The 21,436-nt window shown below is 42.3% G+C and overlaps 2 protein-coding genes across 5 annotated transcripts in view; one reads left to right on the top strand and one right to left on the bottom strand.

Moving 5' to 3' along the window:
• cebpz (CCAAT enhancer binding protein zeta) overlaps positions 1-13,911 on the bottom strand; it is a 23,917-nt gene extending 10,006 nt beyond the window's left edge. The window contains exons 1-8 of the mRNA XM_078405095.1: positions 13,580-13,911; positions 10,366-11,876; positions 9,110-9,341; positions 6,370-6,574; positions 5,223-5,311; positions 4,106-4,159; positions 2,686-2,788; positions 1,694-1,762 (exon numbers count right to left, since the gene is read on the bottom strand). Of these exons, the coding sequence (XP_078261221.1) occupies positions 1,694-1,762; positions 2,686-2,788; positions 4,106-4,159; positions 5,223-5,311; positions 6,370-6,574; positions 9,110-9,341; positions 10,366-11,876; positions 13,580-13,732 (2,416 nt within the window). The 5' untranslated portion in view covers positions 13,733-13,911. The remainder of the gene's footprint in view (positions 1-1,693; positions 1,763-2,685; positions 2,789-4,105; positions 4,160-5,222; positions 5,312-6,369; positions 6,575-9,109; positions 9,342-10,365; positions 11,877-13,579) is intronic.
• Positions 13,256-21,436, top strand: part of ndufaf7 (NADH:ubiquinone oxidoreductase complex assembly factor 7) — a 20,861-nt gene continuing 12,680 nt past the window's right edge. Inside the window, exons 1-7 of one of the 4 annotated variants that reach the window (XM_078405098.1) lie at positions 13,336-13,354; positions 13,883-13,948; positions 15,247-15,422; positions 15,612-15,692; positions 18,104-18,214; positions 20,084-20,297; positions 20,930-20,988. In XM_078405098.1, the coding sequence (XP_078261224.1) occupies positions 15,276-15,422; positions 15,612-15,692; positions 18,104-18,214; positions 20,084-20,297; positions 20,930-20,988 (612 nt within the window). In that variant the 5' untranslated portion in view covers positions 13,336-13,354; positions 13,883-13,948; positions 15,247-15,275. Of the gene's footprint in view, positions 13,355-13,577; positions 14,047-15,246; positions 15,423-15,611; positions 15,693-18,103; positions 18,215-20,083; positions 20,298-20,929; positions 20,989-21,436 lie in introns of those variants that run through there. The other 3 variants (XM_078405100.1, XM_078405099.1, XM_078405097.1) reach the window with 3 other exon arrangements.

Genomic DNA, 21,436 nt, shown 5'->3' with positions numbered 1-21,436 from the left:
ATCTGCCTTAATGATTAGCTGAAAAAATATTTTCTACATGATTCTGCTACATCACAACATTTTTCCATACATCCCATCCCTTCTCACAAACAATTCATAAGTTTATGGAGCAGAATTAGGCCATTCGGCCCATCAAGTCGACTCTGCCATTCAATCATGGCTAATCTATCTTTTCCTCTCAACCCCATTCTCTTGTCTTCTCCACATAACCCCTGACAACCTTACTAATTAAGAATCTGTTAATCTATGCCTTAAAAATACCCAATGACTTGGCCTTCACTGCTGTCTGTGGCTATGAGTTATCCAGAGCACAAATTTACAAAAAAATGTTCCAGATCTTTAAAAAAAAATTGTGACTTTCTATAAATATTTTTCCACACTACTTCCATGGTCAATAATGTGGTCTTTCTTGTCTTCGCGAACAGTAGGAAATAGTTTCATTGCTGTCTAATACCATCTCCAAATAGTCATTCTTTACAGAAACAAGGAACTGCAGATGCTGGTTTACAAAAGAAGGCGCAAAGTACTGGAGTAACTCAGAGAGTGAGGCAGCATTTCAGGAGAACCTGAACAATTGACATTTTGGGTCGGGATTCTTCTTCAGACCTCTCTTCCAGCTTTCTTCCCCACCCCCACGTTCATCTGTCTGAAGGTTACCAACTAAAAACATCACGTCCATGTTTTCCATAGATGCTGCCTGATCTGCTGAGTTACTCCAACACTGGTCTTCTTTAGTCATTCTTCATATTCTCCAGTTAAAAATCAGTTAATTTAATACAGATCACTCATTAAAACTTTAACCTCCTGATCAGCACAATTCAACACCACAGCACAAAGCACATGCTTACGAATGTACTTTTTATGTATTGATTATGTATGATATTTATATTCCTGCCAAGGCAGGGATTATTTTCCAACCTCATGGGTAAGCCTGGAGGCAAAGGCCAGACTAAGTAAGGATGACAGATTTCTTCCTTGGTGGACTTGTTTTTAAAAATGACAATTCAGTGTTCACGGTCACCATTGGTGATGCCTACCATCTTTACGTTCTAGATTTAATATTTTTAAACTTAACACTTGCCCAGCTCAGGTCATTAATCTACGATAGACACAAAACACTGGAGTAACTCAGCTGGTCAGGCAGCATCTCTGGAGAAAAGGAATGGGTGACGTTTCGGGTTGGAACCCTTCCTCAGACTGAAAGATAGAGAAGGCCAGCACAAAATAGGGCTACAACAGATGACCTTAGGAAGAGTGGAGGCAGGGCAAGATGTGCTATCAACAGGGATACAAGGATGTGAACAGTACAACGACTAGGGTGAGGGAGGGTGAAAAGGAACGCAAGAGTTAGTTGAAATTAGAGAAATTAACGTTCATACCACTGGGTTGTAATGCTGCCCAAGCGAAATATGAGGTGCTGTTCCTCCAATTTGCAAGTGGCCTCACTCTAAAAGGCTTGGAGGTGGCCCAGGACAGAGATCAGTATGAGAATGGGAGTTAAAATCTAGTCGGATGAGCATAAGCTTGGCAAATTGAATTTAATTAACAAAAAACTTTGGTGCTCATTGGTACACCTAAGATTCTTAAGGAGATGCAGTGTTTCAAGACTTTGAATGGAAGCTGATGCAAAAGGAAGATAATGCATTAAAACGAATATATCCAAAGCAAGACTATTCACTTATCATTTATTTACCTGGCAATTTATGTGGATCATTTAACAGAAGTCTCTGTTTGGGTTGCATCACAATGCTGTCAGTGTTGCCTGCAAAGACATAACATGCACTGTAGTGAGAACACTATAATCTGAAAAATAAACATGTAAGGATGGAAGTAATGAGTGCACCCAGACTAACAAACAATGAGCCGTTTTCCAACCACCCAGCATTCCAATAATCACTGGGGAAGATGTGGAAAACATTGGGCAATTTTACAAAATCTCAGAAAATCCTTGTTGACATTAGCAGATTAGAGCACAATTACGGTATAAATGAAGGGGATATTTATTGGGGTTCGAAATAAACCAATTGGACAAATACTTTGCACATTTTTGAACACCATTAAAAATTACTTTGGGTCAAAAAGCATTCTACACCAAAATACCATAGTACACTAATTTGAAGGCATTATTGTATACGGATCGCCTATAACATCTTGCCAGTGGCGAAATACTCACCACTTCTACGAAAACTCCCTTCCCTTCCTCCACAGTTCACCACATTGTATCCCTCTTGAGATTACACCTTCCTTAACCAACAATGGGCCTACCCGGCACTGCCCTGCCTGAGATCATTTGTGGCCGACCCTGATTGGTCCTGGTCATTTCTCGTCTCCAGCTCCAACGGAATAATAAGTCTTACTTATTAACAAGGATTCTTTATACAATTCCACAAACTGGGTTTCCTTATCCCCTACCCCAACCCTTAAAGTGTACTGACAGAAGATTCCAGGAACCAAACAGCTGAAATATAAAAACTAAAACATTTGTTCCAAGGATATAAATTGTGAAATAAGACAAGGTGCACATGCACAGGAAATGCACAAATTGCAATTAAAATAACAAAGAACAATAATCACAAGCTTATTACTCAACTAAATTATAGAATAATATGCAAACATGATTGCAGTAAGATGAAACAGTAACTTCCATGTAAACGCTAATAGGTTTGAGTTACTGATGCTGTTTACCTTTGCCTTTGTTCTGTTTGGGATTTCTGTACACAAAGCGATCAAGAAACCTCATTAATGTGAAATCCTGCAGGGGGTCTCCAGAATATTGGATGTGATTACCCTACAGGAAGATCATACAAGCAGTGTTTATTTGCACTTCATACAGCGAATACCACAAAAATAGGAGAGGAGGTCATATCAAGTCTCCTCTGATTCAACATAAAAGCAGCTGGTCGTCATTCAGCATGGTAACAGGCCCTTCGGCACAACTTGCTCAGGCTCACCAAGATGCCTCGTCTACACTAGTCCTACCTGCCCATATTCCTCTCCACCTTTCCTATCCATGTACCTGTTCAAATGCCTTTTAAATGTTGTTAAGGTACCTGCCTCAACTACCTCCTCTAGCAGTTCATTCCATATACTCACCACCCTTTGTGTGAAAATGTTGCGCCTAATTTTCCTATGAAGTCTTTCTTCTCGCGCCTTAAACTCTGGTTCTTGATTCCTATTCAGGGTAAAATATTGTACATTCATCCTATTTATTCCTGGTCTAACCTATAGCTAGTCTACGCTAAGCCTTTACTCCTTTCTGTACCAACTACATAGAGCTCTCAATTCCCAATCTTTCATAAATTGATCTAACTCTTCCCTATATAGAAAAGTTAATAGGTATAATTATCTCTCAGTTGAGATTCTCACGAGTGGAAACACTCCACCTTGTCACTTAGGATGTTGTTTGTTTCTATAACATCTCTCATTTTAGTTAACTACAAAGAATATAGATCAAAATGTTTTTTAAGCTGTTCATGTCAGAGCAACCTTTCATCCCTCTTAGCCAAGTACATCTATTGCAGATTGCTTCCACTGCTAGTATATCCTTTTTTAAAGAGCATCAAAACTGTGTACGGTATTGCAGGTGTGGCCCATACCAACAACACTTCTGTTTTTAAGCCCCCTACCTCGTGCAATGTAGATCAATGGAGATATTTGCTTTCTAACCATTTCTAACCTTTCTTACCTCATGCACAACAGCATGTAGATCCCTCTGTATAACATTCACTTGCAAATACTCTCCATTTAGATAATAATTTGCCTTTTTATTTCTTTCAAAAAAGTGTATGGCCCAAATTTCCTTACATTAAATTCTACTTGCCACGTTTTTTGCCCTTGGATTGGACTTGAGTTATAACATTATGTGGAGTCTAATAATTCAATGATGCAAGAATAAAGGTGCTTCTGTAGCCTGTGGAGCTCCAGTTCTCGGGGGGGAAATAACATTGAAAAGGAGAGAACATACTGATGGAATATTTTAGCAATCTTAGCAACTTTAAAAAGGAAATACAGACTTCTTAAAAAGTCACTGATTAACTATTTTGTTGACAGAACATACAGGAAAGAGACAGAGAAACAGCAATCACGCAAACCAGAAGTACCTTACCTGCAGGATAGTTGTTGCAAAGAGTGCCACAGATGGATGAAAATGTTCACTCAACTGTGTGAAAGAAAATGTAATAAATCCAAAATATTACGATTAAAAAATAAACTTCCCTTTGCCGTACTTATTTACAATTTTCCCATCCAAAACCAAAATACTTTAAGAGGAATTTAATGAGTTCCCTAAATGATTAAGATAGTCATTGAGTAAGGACACAGCATGAAAACAGGCCCTTCGGCCCAATTTGCCCATCTATACTAGTCCCACCTGCCTGCATTTGGCCCATATCCCTCTAAACCTTTTCTATACATGTACCTGTCCAAATGTTTGTTAAATGTTGTGATAGTACCTGCCTCAACTACCTCCTCTGGCAGCTCGTTCCATATACCCACTACCCACTGTGTGAAAAAGTTGTTCCTCGGGTTCCTGTTAAATCTTTCCCCTCTCATCTTAAACCTATGTCCCCTGGTTCTTGATCCCCCAATGGGTAAAAGACTGTGCATCTGCCCTATCTATTCCCCCTCATGAACTTATACACCCCTAGAAGATCTCTCCTCATCCTCCTCCGCTCCGAGGATGTTTAAGAGGCAAGAATCACATCAGAACTGTCAGTTAGTATGGTTTTGTCAAGTTTAATGGTTTTTCCTTCTACCCAAAACCCAATTTAACAACTTGCCTGGTTCCCGTGGACCTTCATCTTTTCGAGCAGTCTCCGATGCTTAGATTTTATTTTATTTTATTTTTGGATACACAACATGGAAACAGGCCTTTTGGCCCACCGAGCCCACACCGACTAATGATCACCCCGTACACTAGTTCTATCCCACACATTAGAGACCATTTACAATGTTACCAAAGTCAATTAACCTACAAACGTGTACGTTTTTGCGAGTGTGGGTGGAAACAGGAGCACCTGGAGGAAACCTACGCGGTCACAGGGAGAACGTACAAACTCTGCACAGACGGCACCAGTAGTCAGAATCAAACTCCTGTCTCTGGCGCTGTAAAGCAGCAACTCTACTGCCTTCTACTGGCTCACTGCACCACTGTGTTTCAAAAAGAAAATATTACTCCTCGAATGTGATCATGTCACACTAAATTGGGTATGAAGTTATTTTACCTTTTTCAATTCCCAGAGACCGACATGGTCTGCTCCACAAGAGAGAGGATTCCTATAGAGTGGATCATAGGTTTGCAGACATTTTCCACCTAAAACAGGGAACAGTGGTTAATATTACTGGCAGCATTTTGCTCTAGAGCAGTCGATTAATGAAGCTATATTTTTCACCAGCACCAATAACTGCAAGCAAATTATACTGAAATTTAGATGGCCACCTCCAAACTTAGGATCCAGAAATGTATTAACAATCATGCTCTATCATGAAGTAAGCCTCAGCTGAATTTTTCCTTATCAAAGGTAGAGATAATCGTGATATAACAACTCAACCAAGAGGCACTTTTGTACAAGTGCTGGCAAATGACTGGAATTCTGCAGGATATTATACTGCAATGGAACCTCCTATCACCAACTTGCGAGCAGTGCTGAGCTGCTATCGACCTCACTGGAGGCTCTTGGACCATCTTTAATCAACATTTACCTTGCACTAAACATTATTCCCTTTATCATTTACCTTTACACTTTATATTGCTCGATTGTAATCATGTATAGTCTTTCTACTGACTGCACACTACAAAAGCTGTGCATGTGACAATAAATTAAACTAAACTGTAGTTGTTCAATCAAGTTCATATATAGCATTGTTGAATAGAGGGACTGGAGGTTCGCTGGTCAACAATGCAAATCCTAGTTGTGATAGATTATAAAGTGCTAGAGTAACTCAGCGGGTCAGGCAGCACTTCTGGAGGATAAGAATAAAGGTCCCGATCTAAAATGTCACCTATCCATGACCTCTAGAGATGCTGCCTGACCCACTGAGTTACTCCAGCACTTTATGTTCTATGTAAGATTCCAGCATCAGGGTGTCAAAGGTTACGGGGAGAAGGCAGGAGAAAGGGGTTGAAAGGGAAAGATAGATCAGCCATGATTGAATGGCGGAATAGACTTGAGGACTCAAATCGCCTAATTCTGCTTCTATGACATGAACATCAGCAGTTCCTTGGGTCCTGGTCGAGTGACATGCGGATGAGATTTTTTCTTGCACCATGTAAACTAAAATAATGAAAAATCTTAATAGATAAAAACAGAATAATATGGAAATAATGAAAAGCCTACAATACAGAATATTTTGCCGATCCACATTGTTTACCTTCTTGATTCTTATGGTGCAACCATGATCCAGAGACTGGTGACTGAGGTTTTATAGCTGCAGTTTTATTCTTAACAACCATTTCCTCTTCTTTGCCAGCATCTCCATATTTTATCCCTTCTTGCGATTTGTTCACCATTTTCTCTTCACATTTATCTTCATCGCTGTCATCAACATCTCTAAAATGTTCCTCTTCATCAGATTCCTTAGCAGAAAACATTTGGCATGTAAATGTCCACTCCCATTACTGGCTCAGTCATAATTCTAGTAATGTCACATGAAACGTAATATCTGAAAAATAAAATATTGCTACTACAAAATATCAAAGATATTCTTTCTTTCAAGATGCTAATTCATGCTGCAGTTACATCTCCATCAGTTTCACTGTCCTGCTCTTTCCACACGCAAGAATGGAACCAATATAAGTCTCTACATTGATCAATTAATTCAACATAGGGAATCACAAAGAGGACCTTTCTTATTTAGTTAATTGTAGAATGTACTAAAAATGTACTAAAAAATCTACATACTGAAGCAAACTTTTTTTTTTGCAGTATTTAGTTTAGGAGTTACTTGCTAGATTTATACTTGGAAAACCTGATATTTACAAATTCTATTTGAACTAGGTGCTAGGAAAACTGAAAAGTCTGAGGGTGGATAAGTCACAGGGTTCTGAAGGAGGTGGCCTCAGAGATTGTGGAGGCATTAGTTGCGATATTTCAAGAATAACTAGTTAGGAGTGGTTCCTGAAGATTGGAAAATTGCGAGTATCATCCCGCTCTACAAGAAGGGAGTAAAGCAGAAGAGCGGAAACTATTGGCCTGTTAGCCTGACTTTGGGGGTTGGTAAGATTTTAGAATCAATTATAAAGGATGAGGTTAAGCAGTACTTAGAAGTTCGTTAAAATAGGCCGAAGTCAGCGTGGTTTTGTGAAGGGAAGATCTTGCCTGATGAATCTGCTGGAGTTCTTTGAGGAAGTTAATAGCAGGACCGACAGAGGGGAGGCGGTAGATGTTTACCTAGATTTTCAGGCCTTCGATAAGGTGCCGCATGTCAGGTTGCTAGGGAAGATGGGAGCCCATGGTATTAAAGGGAAAATACTAGCATTGATAGTGAGTTGGCTGGATGATAGAAGGCAAAGAGTTGCAATAAAAGGCACTTTTTTAGGTTGGCTGCCAGTGACTAGTGGAGTTCCGCAAGGGTCGGTGCTGGGGCCGCTTCTCTTCATCTTGGATTTTAATGATTTGGATAAGGGGATTGAAGGCTTTGTGGCCAAGTTTGCAGATAATGCTAAGATAGGTGGAAGGGCAGGCAGTGTAGAGGAAGCAAGGACTCTGCAGAAGGACTTGGACAAGTTAGGAGAGTGGTCAAAGAAGTGGTAGATGAAATTCAGTATAGCAAAGTGCAGAGTCATGCATTTTTGTAATAAGAATAAAGGCGTAGATTATTTTCTAAATGGAGAGAGAATCCAGAAATCGGAGGTGCAAAAGGACTTGGAAGTGCTGGTGCAGAACTCCCAAAAAGTTAATTTGCAAGTCGAATCGGTAGAAAAGAAGGCAAATTCAATGCTAGCATTTATATCAAGATGAATGGAAAACAAAAACAGAGATGTAATGCTGAGGCAGCATTTGGAGTACTGTGAGCAAATTTGGGCCGTATATCTGAGGAAGGATGTGCTGGCTCTGGAGAGGGTCTAAAGGATGTTTACTAGAATGATTCCAGGAATGAGTGGGTTAGCATATGATGAGCGTTCGACAGCACTGGGCCTCTACTCGCTGGAATTTAGAAGGTTGAGGGGGAACCTCATTGAAACTTACAGAATAATGAAAGGCATAGATAGAGTGGATGTGGAAAGGATGTTTCCACTGGTGGGAGAGTCTAGGACCAGAGGTCATAACCTCAGAATTAAAGGGCGTTCTTTTAGAAAAGTGAGGAGGAACTTCTTTATACAGAGGGTGGTGAATCTGTGGAACTCAATGTAAAACAGGGCTGTGGAGGCCAAGCCAGTGGATATTTTTAGGGCAGAGTTAGACAAATTCTTGATTAGAACGGGTGTTAAGGGTTATGGGGAAAAGGTAAGAAAATGGGATTAAGCCAAATTGTACTCCTACAACTTGTGAACATATGAACTTCACTTGTATTACTACATGGTCATCACAAACAATTAGAGGTCCACCACAGATTTTCCAGCATCCTTGTTTCCAAAGCCTTTCTGGATTATCTGTTTTGTCCAACAGAGGTCACGGCCTCGAGAGGATTCAACGGTACTCTGCCGAGGAGTTGAGATATCAGGACGCAAAGTCGACCTTGGAAGTTGGCTACAGGAACGATCTGCTGGCTCCGGCCAGGCCAGAGTTCCAGTGCTTCGGCCGCAGGGGGCGATTTCGACCCACCGATCAGCCGCGGAGGTCTCGATGAGATCGAGATTGACCGCCTCACTCAGCCTAGGTGCCACATTTTCGGGGGGACTTCAAGTGCGCTCTGATAATTCTGACTAGGTTAAAGGAGGTGCCGGACCATCAGTTGCTGGAAAATCAGTGGTGGACCTGTAATATATTCTCAGTTGCATTCAATGTACTTAAACCTACAATGGTCTTATAAATTCTTTTTGCACTCTTAGGTTATTTGCCTTAAGAATCATTTGTTGGATTTCTATAAAGGTACAGGATTATGCCTTTCAGATCAAATAGGAAACCATAAAAAGGAACATAATGTATTGGTGAAAGAGTAGGAGCTGTACCCATTGTTCTTGTAACAGGACTTGAACTCCTGGCTTCTGTTTCAAAATCTCAGAAATAAGATAGAGGGCCCCACAAATAAATCCTGGCGTCTGGCCACAAGTGATCTGTAAAATCCTTTTCAGAAATGCTCTGATGCGTCGAAGCACAATGTCAGACTTCAAAGATTTGTACAGCAAATTTAGAAACATAGCTTGTTTGGAACTTTGTGCCAGTCCAGGATCCAACAGTTTTCTATAAAAACACATTTAAAAAGTTAGAAACATAATATCCGTCTTCAACATCTTGAATTTATTAACGTATCAGAAAACATTCTAGAAAAACACAAAGTGCTGAAGTAATTCAGTGGATCAGGCAGTATTTCTGGAGGATATGGAGAGGCGACATTTTTCAGATTGGGACCTTTCTTCCTACTCAAGCACCGAGTTTTACTCAAGATTCCAGCATTTGCAGTTCCTTGTGACAAAATGCTGGAAAATCTTATACTTTCCCGAAATCCATTTGGAATTCTCAAATAAAGGCACAAAGTGTTGGAGTAACTCAGCAGGTCAGGCAGTAGCCCTGGAGAACATGGATAGGTGATATTTTGGGTTGGGACCATTCCTCAGACTAATTGTAAGGGGGAGGGTGAAGAAAGCTGGAAGAGAGGAAGGGCAGGACAACGACTGGCAGGTAATAGGTGAACACAGGCATGGGTTGGTTTTGATAAACAGAGATGGAAAAACAGAAAGTGTGAGACAAAAGGATTGAAGAGTTGCATATTGTGAAGCCAGAGGAAGGAACGTGGGTGGAGATGGAGGGGAGAAATAGGTGCAAGTCTAGGTGGGGCACATGGGAGTGGTGGGGAGGGGAGGTTGTTGAGAGATGGGGCACATGGGAGTGGTGGGGAGGGAGGGGGTTGAGGGAAAGCAGGGGTGTGGGGGAGGGGGTTGTTAGAGATTACCGAGAGATATGGATGGAAAGAGATGGGGAGGGGAAAGAGGGGGATAAAATGGAAAATGGGAGATGCGGGGATGTGTGTGTAGGAAGGAGGGGAAGAATAGGGTGACTGGGGGGGGGGTAGTGATTGGGGGAGGGTGGTTGAAATAGATTCAGGGTGATGGGGGGGGGGGGGGGGGGCATTACTTGAAATTCGAAATTGGAGAATTCAATGTTCATACCATTGAAATACAATTAGTGAAATATGAAGTGCTGTTCCTCCCGTTATAGTCACTCTATAAGTTGCGTGTCAAAACTTTTCATACCAAGTAAATCTTACCGGTAGAGAGCGACGTAGTATCGATTGGATATAGCTTGTTTAGAGTCCATCACCTGAAATAGCAACATGAGTGCATGGACACTGGTGGTGAAATTCACCACATGTACAACCTTGAACAAAGTATCCATTTGCTCCATTATCTTTCCATCGTCCATCTTGGAATAAGGAAAAGCTCTGTTGACACCAGATAGCAAAGCACTCAGCATCTTAGAGTCTATTTCTGCCTTTTTAACATAGGCATGGAAAAATGAAAAGTAAATAGCTATTAATTTTCCAGCAAGATCACTCTCCTCGTGGCTCAAGACCATTTGGTTGAGAAAGCAGACAGCATAATACTGGGCTTTCAAACTAATATTAGGCCTGTATAGAAGTCGCTCAACTTCACAGCACACAACAGTTTTCATGTTGGGATGTTTATGAAGTAATGTTTCCAAAAGGTAGGAGGCCTTTGTGGCCATTTTATATTGTGGATCACCCAACTTATTTACCAACATAATCAGCAGGGCTTTCTCTTGCTCTGGCTTAATGCAGAGTATCTCGTGGGCAGCAGCCAAGGCGATTGTCTTTGTTGCCTGCACATTGTCATGAGTCAAAATCTCCAATGCCTGCACAAACTCTGCAAAATGGTGCTTGAAGAGGTGTTCAAAGTACCACATTATGAGGCGCCTGTCCCTGGCATCTTTGTTCCCACTGGCAAGCTCTTCCAGCTGTTTAAACGGATGCTGCGAGAAGGTTTGTAATTTTCGATTGTCTGGAAGCAAGTCAGAGATTAAAAGTTCTTTCAGGGTATTCAAAGCCATTACGCTCTGCCGCCGACTTGCCTTCTTCTTCATTTGGTTGATCAATACCTCCACAAAGTGTAAACCGTGCACTGGAGCATCTTGAATCAGAATTGTCATGGCTGCCATCCTGTCTGCCAATGTGCCTGTGGTGACAACTGTTTTCATCCACGCCGAATTTGCACCTTTTTGGATACTTTTCTTATTTGTGTAAAGATTGGTTTCATGTTCATATAGTTGTTTAGCGAGATTTTTATACTGCGACACAAGCGATTCGTCCTGTGGCTCAGAAGTGTGCTCACTGGCGTAGTCTGCCTCATACCACTTTCCACCTGGCTTTATCAATAAGTATTGTTTGGGGCGAAATTCAAAGATATCCTGATGTTTAGTTTTTCTGCCTGATAATTCAGATGTACTTGATACTTTATTATCTTGAATGAGTTTTTGTTTTCCAATCTTGCCACTTTTTCCATCTTGAATTATCTCTTTCAGTTCTTTATTTTTCTTCTTCTTGCTCTTTTTGTCAATCTTTTCACCCTCCTTTTTTGTTTGCTTTTCATCTTTAGTGCTTTCTTTGTTTTCCTCTAGCAAAATGTTGGAGTATTTCCTTATGTCTATTTTCTTGATGAAGGCTTCTAATTCGCCTTCTTCCAGATCATCAATTGCTGACTTTTTTCCACCATCAATTAGGTCTTCATTCTCATTTAAGTGATACAACATGAGATAATCAGCCTGCAAAGAAAAATATACAATTAAAACTTGCCACAATGCATCACTTTGCAATTGATTGAGTTAGGCATGGTAAATCAGTGGAATTAAAACTTGCCACAATGCATCACTTTGCAATTGATTGAGTTGGGCATGGTAAATCAGTGGAATTAATTGCCACAGAACGCCATGGAGGACGTCATTGCATATTTTTAAAGTGGAGATTGATAGGTTCGTCATTAGTAAGAGGTTCTTGATCAAAGGTTACAGGGAGAAGGCAGGAGAATGGTATTGAGAGGGAAAAGTGGATCAACCATGATCAAATGGCAGAATGAGTGGACTTGATTGGTCGAATAGCCCAATTCTGCTCCTATGTCTTATGATCTTATGAATCTTGATCAGGAAATTTACAAACAACTGTAGCTGGACTACGATATCTTTCTATACTGTCTGGTCCATGCAACCTTTACTCTGTGACAAACTGGCTTGTTAAAATGGGGGAAAACTTTGGGCGCCACTCCAAGAGGCCGAGCATATGGACCGCAGGCGGCCTTGAGCGGCAGAGGACCCCAATGGCAACAGGTCAACGGGCCTTCATGGTCAGGTCAAGAACCCTGCACTTACAAACTGGGACTTGAAAATGGTGCCAAACTGGCGACTCTGTACAATGACATCGGACAGGAAGAAAGTCTGAAGGGTTCCGACCTGTAACTTCACCTGTCCCTTTTCGCCAGATATGTTGCCTGATCCGCTGAGTTGCTCCAGCACTTTGTATCTATCTTCAGTATAACCAGCATCCTTCCTTCCGACACGTGCCTATGTATAGTGTTACCTGTTCTGAACAGTATCAGTTTTGATCGAATGGGCCGAATAGCCCAATCCTGCTCCTATGTCTTATAAACTTATGAATCTTGACCGGGAAGCTTGCAAACCACGGCAGCTAGACCAGGATCTTTTTGTACTGTGTGGTCCATATAACTTTTTCTCTGTGACACACCGGTTTGTCAATACGGGAGAAAATTTAGTTTAGTTCATTGTCATGTGTACCGAGGTACAGTGAAAAGCTATTATGTTGCGTGCAATCCAGTCAGCAGAAAAACTATACATGATTACAATCGCGCCGTCCAGTGTACAGATGATACAGGATAAAGGGAATAACATTTAGTGTAAGATAAAGTCCAGTAAAGTCGGATTAAAGATAGTCTGAGGGTCTCCAATGAGGTAGATGGTAGCTCAGGACCCCTCTCTAGTTGGTCAAGTGTATCACCTACAATTTGTAGATACACAAAAAGCTGGTAATTCAGCGGGACAGGCAGCATCTCTGGAGAGAAGTAATGGTTAACGTTTCTCGAGACCCTTCTTCAGACCCGAAACGTCACCCATTCCTTCTCTCCAGAGATGCCGCCTGTCCCGCTGCGTTACTCCAGCTTTTTAAACCAGCATCTGCAGTTCCTTCCTACACCTACAATTTGTACTTCGTCAACAGACTGCCAGCTGCTAGGGTATGAATGTTTAATTGTGGAATTTAACACGGGGAGAAAACAGGAGGGAATGGGGTCGAGAGGGGAATATAGATCAGCCCTGATCGAATGGCAAAGTAGACCCGATGCGATGGGGCGAACGGACTACTTCTGCTCCAGTGCCCCTGGTGTTGTGTGCCCGGCCACACACGGCCCACGTGTGGACGCCGCCGCCGCCGCCGCCTTTCCCCCTCCCCGATCTCTTACCTTGGTCCCCCCGAGCCGCAGCACCTCGTCCAGCGCGAACTCATTGTCCGCGCTCCCTTCGTCTTCCTCCGCATCGTCCTCGCAACCCGGCTCCGCTTCGAGATCGTCCTCAGCCCGCGGCCCGGCCGCCATGTCAATCGCCGCCGCCGCCATGACAGGCGGAGAAACTGCACGCGATCCTCCAAATAAATCTGCCGTACACGTTAAAGCTTTTTGAAAAAAGAAACGTTATTTCTATTTTTAACTCTGCAATAAATGGATTGAACCTCTCCTCTCTCGGTGGGGCCCACTTTCATTTACCAGCGGATGGAGGCGGTGGTCGGTCGGCGGAGTCAGAGGTCAAGGCGTCACGTCGAGCCTCAGCCTTGGGTGAGACATGATTCCACTCAACAGCACCAGCTTCTTACTGGGGCTCAGATGCTTCTCCAAATGCATTTCTAACGATAGTTCCAGAAGACACCTATCAGGTATTGTAAAATAAACCTGGAGAGGTTTTAATTTCAACCTGGGCTGGAGCAGACAGAGGCTATGAGTCTGCCAGGGCAGTCCTGCTTGTGGATTTTGGGAAGGAGATAGAAACAGGCAGTGGAAATAAGGAAGATAGACATAAAGTGCTGGAGTAACTCGGCGGGTCAGGCAGCATCTCTGGAGAAAAGGAATAGGTGATGTTTTGGGTCGAGACCCTTCTGAAGTCTGAGTCTGAAGAAGGGTCTCGACCCGAAACGTCACCTATTCCTTTTCTCCAGAGATGCTGCCTGACCCGCTGAGTTACTCCAGCACTTTGTGTCTACAGTGTAAATCAGCATCTGCAGTTCATTCCCACAGTAGAAACAAACCACAGATGGTGTTTTTACAAAACAAAAAGAGAGACAAAGTACTGGAGTAACTCAGCGGGTCAGGCGGCATCTCTGGAGAACATGAATGTTTCACGTTGGGACATTTCTTCAGACTGATGGGCGGGGCGGGGCGGGGGGGAGGAAAAATGCTGGAAAAGAGGAGAGGCAGGACAAGGTGTGGCAGCTAATAGGTGAACACAGGTTAGAGGCGAGGAGTTTGAGAGGCAAATGGTAAGATAAAGACCAGAGATGACAAGAAAAGGTGTGTCAAAAGCAAAGAAACTGCTCAAAAAAGATTGATGAGTTGCAAATTTGGAAGCCAGAGTAAGGAATATAGGTGGAGGGAGAGGAGGAATAGATATAAGGAGGTGTCCAAAAGCTGGCGCCTGGCTTCGGCACAGTAGAGCTCAGCCTGCCAGTCCACAAAGGCACTTGTGAGTGGAGGATTGTGCATTCAGAAGGGGGTGAGATTGGAGTAGGTCAGGGGAGTAGAAAAGTCTGAAGGGACCCGACCGAAAACATCACCTGTCCAGTCCCTCCACAGATGCTGCTTGACCCGCTGAGTTCCTCCAGCACTTTGTATTTTGTTTGCCTAATGCACTGCTTGCTTTCAAAATTATCAAGTATCAGTCATTGGGTCTTACAAACAAAAAACAGGATGATGAATTTTGTTAAATTTGAAATAAAATAAAATTGAGGATTTTCTGGGATTTTTGTTGCCTGAGGTTCAGAAAGTTGACCTTTCTTAATTGCAATTTGTGGGATTGAGTTGTCAAATGGACATTGTGTGTAAGTGGAATATTGCTTCAATCTTTTTTGCATTTCTTTCAGGTTCTGTAAAGTTGTGTGCTGGTCAGTTGATGAGATGGTGCTCCAGAACGTCAAATACCACAAAAGAACATGACAATAGTAGTCTGATGCATAAGCATCTAATTGCGAAAATAAAGTCAACAGGTCCAATCTCTGTAGCAGAATACATGAGAGAAGTTTTAACCAACCCTGTTACAGTACGTAATTAATTCTTGACTGTTTCAAAATTGCTACTTTAAGATGAAATTCTGTGTCTTTAGTCTGTCATCTTTTGATACGATCCTGGGGAATGGCAGAAATTATAATTTCTGACCTGCATATTTTATTATCTGCGGAAGTATCAGAGTTCAGGGTTTAATCAGAGTTTTTGGTGTAATCTCTTCCAGGGTTATTATTACCACAGAGATGCTCTGGGAGCACAAGGAGACTTCATCACATCACCTGAGATTAGTCAGATTTTTGGAGAAGTAAGTCTAATAACATTTTTTTTTAAATCTTGTGTTTATGTAATTTATCACATGCTGTCATTGTGTCCCAAAATACTTACAGCTGGTGAAGTACTTTTCATGTACTCTGTAATAATGTAAACAATGTTCAATCAATGGTGCGTTATTGTCACGTGCAAATGCACAGTGAAATTATTTTGTTATAAACAATCCAGGGGAGCATTGCCATACCTTAGCACATCCCCGATTAGCACAGTGTACAGAAATAATCCACCGAGCCTGCAAGCAAGAGGTTCCAGCTTTTGGCACCATTTTCATGGTTCAGTCCGTGCTCTAGTTCTTACGAACGTATCCGATCCCCGGAAGCCCCAGGCTGTTGCGGGCCTCCAGCCATCGCCTTCCTTGGACATATGGAAACCTGCGAACCAACGTCCCTCTCCCTGCCCGTCCACCTATGTGCCCTGGGGGCGTCTCCCGCCGCCAACCTGGAAGACCTGGTAGGCCAGATCTCATTCCCTCTCCTCTCCTACCAGCCTTGCTCCTCACCCTTCATATCTGTCTTCATCGCCGGCTCCATCCTTTTGGTCTTCGGGGAAGAGCAGGGCCTGCTCAGTAGCTTAACCCCGTACCCATCACGGCCTACCTAGTTTTAGTTTTAGTGCGTCCATCTGCAGGGGAAATAAGGGGGCTGGTTTGGCGGCTTCCTGTCAACAGGCCATCGCGCACTGGAAGCTTCAATAAGGAATGGTCAAGCTGACAGCCACCTCATGGAGCATCTCATGACAGTGAATTTGTGTATAACCATATTTTAAGGACAATATCATATGTAACAGATGTATAATCTGTTTATTAATAGTCAGGTTACCTGATAGATATGTATTGACCAAAATACCAGGGCAAACTCCACTGCTTTCTGTAATCTTGTTCATGTTAGATCATATCTAGAATGTACACAAACAAAAACAATGAGTTGCATGGAAGCTTGAAAGGGCGATCATAAATTATTCACCAGGGAGATTTGGAGGCTGAGGTTAGGGGTGGGGTGGTATGGTGATTTTCTGAAGTATGTCTGTATCAGTAAGGAGGAAATGCTAGAAACATTGGAGCACCCCCAGGATTTGTTGGGATTTATCCCAGGATGAAAAGGGAAGCAAATGAGGAGATTGCTGGCCCTCTGACTGAGATGTTGGTCTCTTTCTTAGCTATGGATGAGGCACCAGAAGAAGAAGGATAGTTAGTGTTGCATCCTTGTAGAGTTATATTGTATAACTTTACAGTTATATAAACAGGCCCTTCAGCCAAATTCATCTGCACCGACCAAATTGCTTACTTTAGCTAGTCCCATTTGCCAGCATTTGGCCCATATCCGTTTTAATCCCTTCCATGTACATATCTAAATGCCAATAAACGCAATGGGGATAATTGACCCATTGGGGACCACAGGCAAATGAGCCTTGCATCAGTGGTAAAGAAGTTGTTGGAGAAGATCCTAAGGGACAGGGACAGGATGTATTCCCACTTGGAAAGACAGGGACTGACTGAGATGAGACAGCATGCTTTTTTGAAGGGGAGATTATTTCTTAAATATGATTGATTTTTTTTCAACGAGGTAACTCAAAAAACTGATGCAGCCACCGTGAAGATGTGATGTATATGAACTTCAGTAAGACTTTTGACCAAGGTCTCACAAGATACGCAGGCCCAGATGTTTATGGAACAAGGGATCCAAGGCATGTAGGCAAATTGGATTTAAAATTGACTAGGTGTTAATAGGCAGCAGGCAATGGTGGAAGGTTGTTTCCCTGACTGGAAGTCTCTGAAAAGTGGTCTACCACAAGGATTGTGCTGGGACCGTTGTTTTCCGCAGATGACATGAAAATTGGTGGTCATAGAGAGCGGACAGGTCTTTGTAAGGATACAGTGCGACATAGATCAACTGAAAAGATAGCTGGAGCAAAGGCATATCCAGGTAGGGTAAGGTAGTTTGAGAAGTTAAATTCTGTTGGGACATTCAGAGACAGGGACTTTTGGAGCATTGATGTATAGAGAAACCTTAGGTGCAAGTCTTTTGCTCCCTGAAAGGGGTCACACAATGGACAGGACTGTGAAAAAACATTTGGTATACTTGCCTTTATAGGCTGAGGCATTGAGTTTGAATTGGGGCGTTGTATTACAGTCATACTAAATATTGGTCAGGCCACATTTATGATTTAGTGTACAATTCTGGTCACCACACTACAGGAAGGCTGTTGTACCTTATAACAGTTAATGCACATGTTATTGGCCCTAACATGCTTGAGGATATCCAGAGAGTAGCCATGTAAATGAAGTTTTTATAAACTACCCACTTTGTAATTTCTGAATATGGATTTTATTATTTGAATTTCAGAATAACCGATCTTTTTTTCCACCCTTCCCTCTGCTTCTCCAAGCTCCTTGGCATTTGGTGTGTAAGTGAGTGGATGGCTGCCGGGAAACCAAAGGCATTTCATCTGGTAGAACTTGGGCCTGGCACGGGTACTTTAGCAAGTGACGTTCTAAGGGTGAGTTATTGATCATTTCTTTTTATTAATGAATGCACAACACGAGTATCCAGCTGAAAGTTTGGAAAATTGTCCACCTTCAAGACCATTCGACAAACTACAGCTCAGTCCACCCTCTGTCATCAGCAAAGATGGAAGAAGTTGCTGACTGAACAATCGAGTGGCACCTAATCTCCTGCTCAGCATAGTCACACAGTGTGGAAAGAAGCCCTTACCCCAAATTACCCTTGCCGACCAACATGCCCCACCGACACTAGTCCCACCTGCCTACGTTTGTCCACCTACCTACGTTTGTCCACCTACCTGTCCAAATGTCTTAAATGTTATGATACTGCCTCAACTACCATCTCCGGCAGCTCATTCCATATACCCACCACTCTTTGTGTAAAAAAAAAAGTTACCTCTCAGGTTCCTATTAAATCTTAAGGGTAACTTTTCCCTTTTCCCCACTTTTACCAATTTCCATTTTAGATTGCACAAGGATCACCTTGATCTAGACCATCGTAAACTTCCATTCATTTCAGTGCTGGCAGCAGTGCGTGCCCGGGCTCATATCGTCAGCTGTAAACTCCAACCCCAGACGTATCGAGAGTGTTTAAGTGTCATATATATGGGAAGAGAACAATTAAATTCTTACTAGCTACAGCCTTACAGACCCAATAACAAAATAACATGCAAAAAATTTGCAATAATCAGCAATATTATAAATTAACAATCCGTAATAATAGGTAAGCAAAGCATTATAGTGCAAAACAAAAGTCAGCCTGACTAGGAAAAAAGACACAAACTGCTGGAGTAACTTAAATACATTTATTGCACTTATTCCTGTGGCAGGGGGGGGGGGGGGGGTTGCGCGCGCAGCCCGTCAAATCCTTTTAAAAGTCCTTGTCTTAAATCTATGCCATGCTTTTGATATCCACATTATGGGAAAAATATTCTAACTATGAACACGCTCTATGCCCCTCATAATCTTATACACCTCTGTCATATGCCTCCTTCACTCCAAGTGGAACTTGTCATATGCCTCCTTCACTCCAAGTTAAACAAACGCAGCCTATCCAATCTCTTCCCATAACCAAAGAACTTCTGTCCAGGCAACATTTTGGTGAATCTCCGCTGCATTCCAGCACAACCACATCCTAAAGTGCGGGTGGTGTGGTGACCAGAACTGCACACTAGTACAGTCTGACCAGTTTTAGTTTGGAGGTACAGCATGGAAATGGGCCCTTTTCGGCCTACCGAGTCCCTGTCGATCATCGCTCACCCATTCACACTACTATGTGATCCCATTTTCACATCCACTCTCCACATATCAGTGGCAATTTACAGAAGTCAATTCTGTGTTGTTTTGTAACATTCAACATTCTGTCCCAACTTGTACATTGTATGACCCGACCTACAAAGACAAGCATGCTGCCTGCCTCTTCACCACCTACTTGTGTTCCCACTTTCAAGAGACTACCTTGGAAACAGGAAACAATATTAAAAAGTTAAACAGCGAAGTGAAAGGAAGAAAAAACAGAACAATTTATACGAGAGGAATTACCAATTAAACAACCTTGGGCTCACAATGCCATTTTTCTGCTCCATAAGTTCATAAGTCAGAGGAGTAGAAGTTGGCCATTCGGCCCATTGAGTCTACATCACCATTCAGACATGGCTGATCTATCTTTCCCTCTCAACCCCATTCTCCTGCCTTCTCCCCATAACCCCTGATTCCCGTACTAATTAAGAACTGACAAGTGAAGCAACAGCAATGCTTACTTGTCAAATATTTTAACTGTGTTTTTCTATCAACATGCATCCTAATATGTATTAATTATAACAATTAATACTTGTTTGTATTTTTCCTTTTTGTGAAAACATTAGGTCTTCAACCAACTCAGTTCGGTGTTGAGGGCATGTGAGATTTCAGTGCATTTGGTTGAAGTGAGTCCAAAGCTCAGTGAAACTCAAGCACGGCTTCTAACTGAAGGGGAGAACTGCTTAATGCACGATCCCACTGCTGCAGTTTATAAAACTGGCGTTACCAAAACAGGGCTTCCAATTTTCTGGTACAAGGATTTACAGGATGTACCAAAAGGTGAGATTATCTCTCTATTATCTCATGGGACATTTAAGAAAAGTGAAATAGAAAATTGCACTGTGTGGTATTCCTGATACCAAAGTGTTACCCAAAGGGGGAGGCATGATATGCAGGAGGTGTAACATAAAAATAACTTCAGCAGTGATGCATTTCTTAAATAAATGTTGTTTTTGCTTTTATTAGTTTCGGTTTTTGGTGTTAAGTACATGCCAACGCTATTTTTCTGAAAGTTATATGTTCAGTCTTCAACGGTTGGTTATGAGGTTATTCTATTTACTACAACCCTGTGCGGTTGATTTTAGCTTAGAGATACAGCATGGAAACAGACACTTCGGCCCACCTAATCCATGCCGACCACTCCACACAGACAGCACCCGAGGTCAGCATCGAACCCGGGTCTTTGGCGCTGTGAGGCAGCAGCTCTGTCTGCTGCACCACTGTGCTCGTTGATCTTTACCTGCAATTTTGCAGCAGAATTGCGTACATATTTCGTTGAACGTCATGTATCATGAGCTCAAATGGAAGGTGTGCAAATGTATGTTTAGCTATAATTAGAAACTTGGAATGAACCTTTCATGCACTTCTTTGCAATAACTTTTACAACGGAGATTTCACTTTTTTTTCTTCAGGTTTTGGCTTTTATCTTGCGCATGAGTTTTTTGATGTGCTTCCAATCCACAAGTTTCAGGTAAAACCGCAAGTGTTGACAATATTAAATCACTTTAGCTTGGCAGCTTCGGTTTCTCATTTCATCACAAAACACAAATTGCTGGAGGAACTCAGCGGGTCAGGCAGCATCTTTGGAGGGAGTGGACAAATGACATTTCGGGTTGTAAACCCTTCTTCAGACTGATAGGAGGGGGGAAGGGTAAAAAGCTGGAAAAGAAGTGGGGGGGGGAAGGTCTGGCAAGTAATAGGTGGATAAAGGTGAGGGGGTTATTGACAAATGGGAGTAAGTGACAAAGGCAAGAGATGAAAAGGAGACAAAAGAGTGTCAGATATGTAGAAGAGTGATGGAGAGAGATGGAGGGAAGGATATGGGTGGAAAAGGACGGAGGTGAAAGAAGGGTAAAAAGGAAAATGGGAGATGCGGGCATGGGAGATGGGTGTCTGAAGGAGGGGAAAGAGGGTGACTG

This window comes from Rhinoraja longicauda, chromosome 9, assembly GCF_053455715.1.
Source record: "Rhinoraja longicauda isolate Sanriku21f chromosome 9, sRhiLon1.1, whole genome shotgun sequence".
Classification (NCBI taxonomy): Eukaryota; Metazoa; Chordata; class Chondrichthyes; order Rajiformes; family Arhynchobatidae; genus Rhinoraja; species Rhinoraja longicauda.
This window is presented reverse-complemented; position numbering and strand designations above follow the sequence as displayed.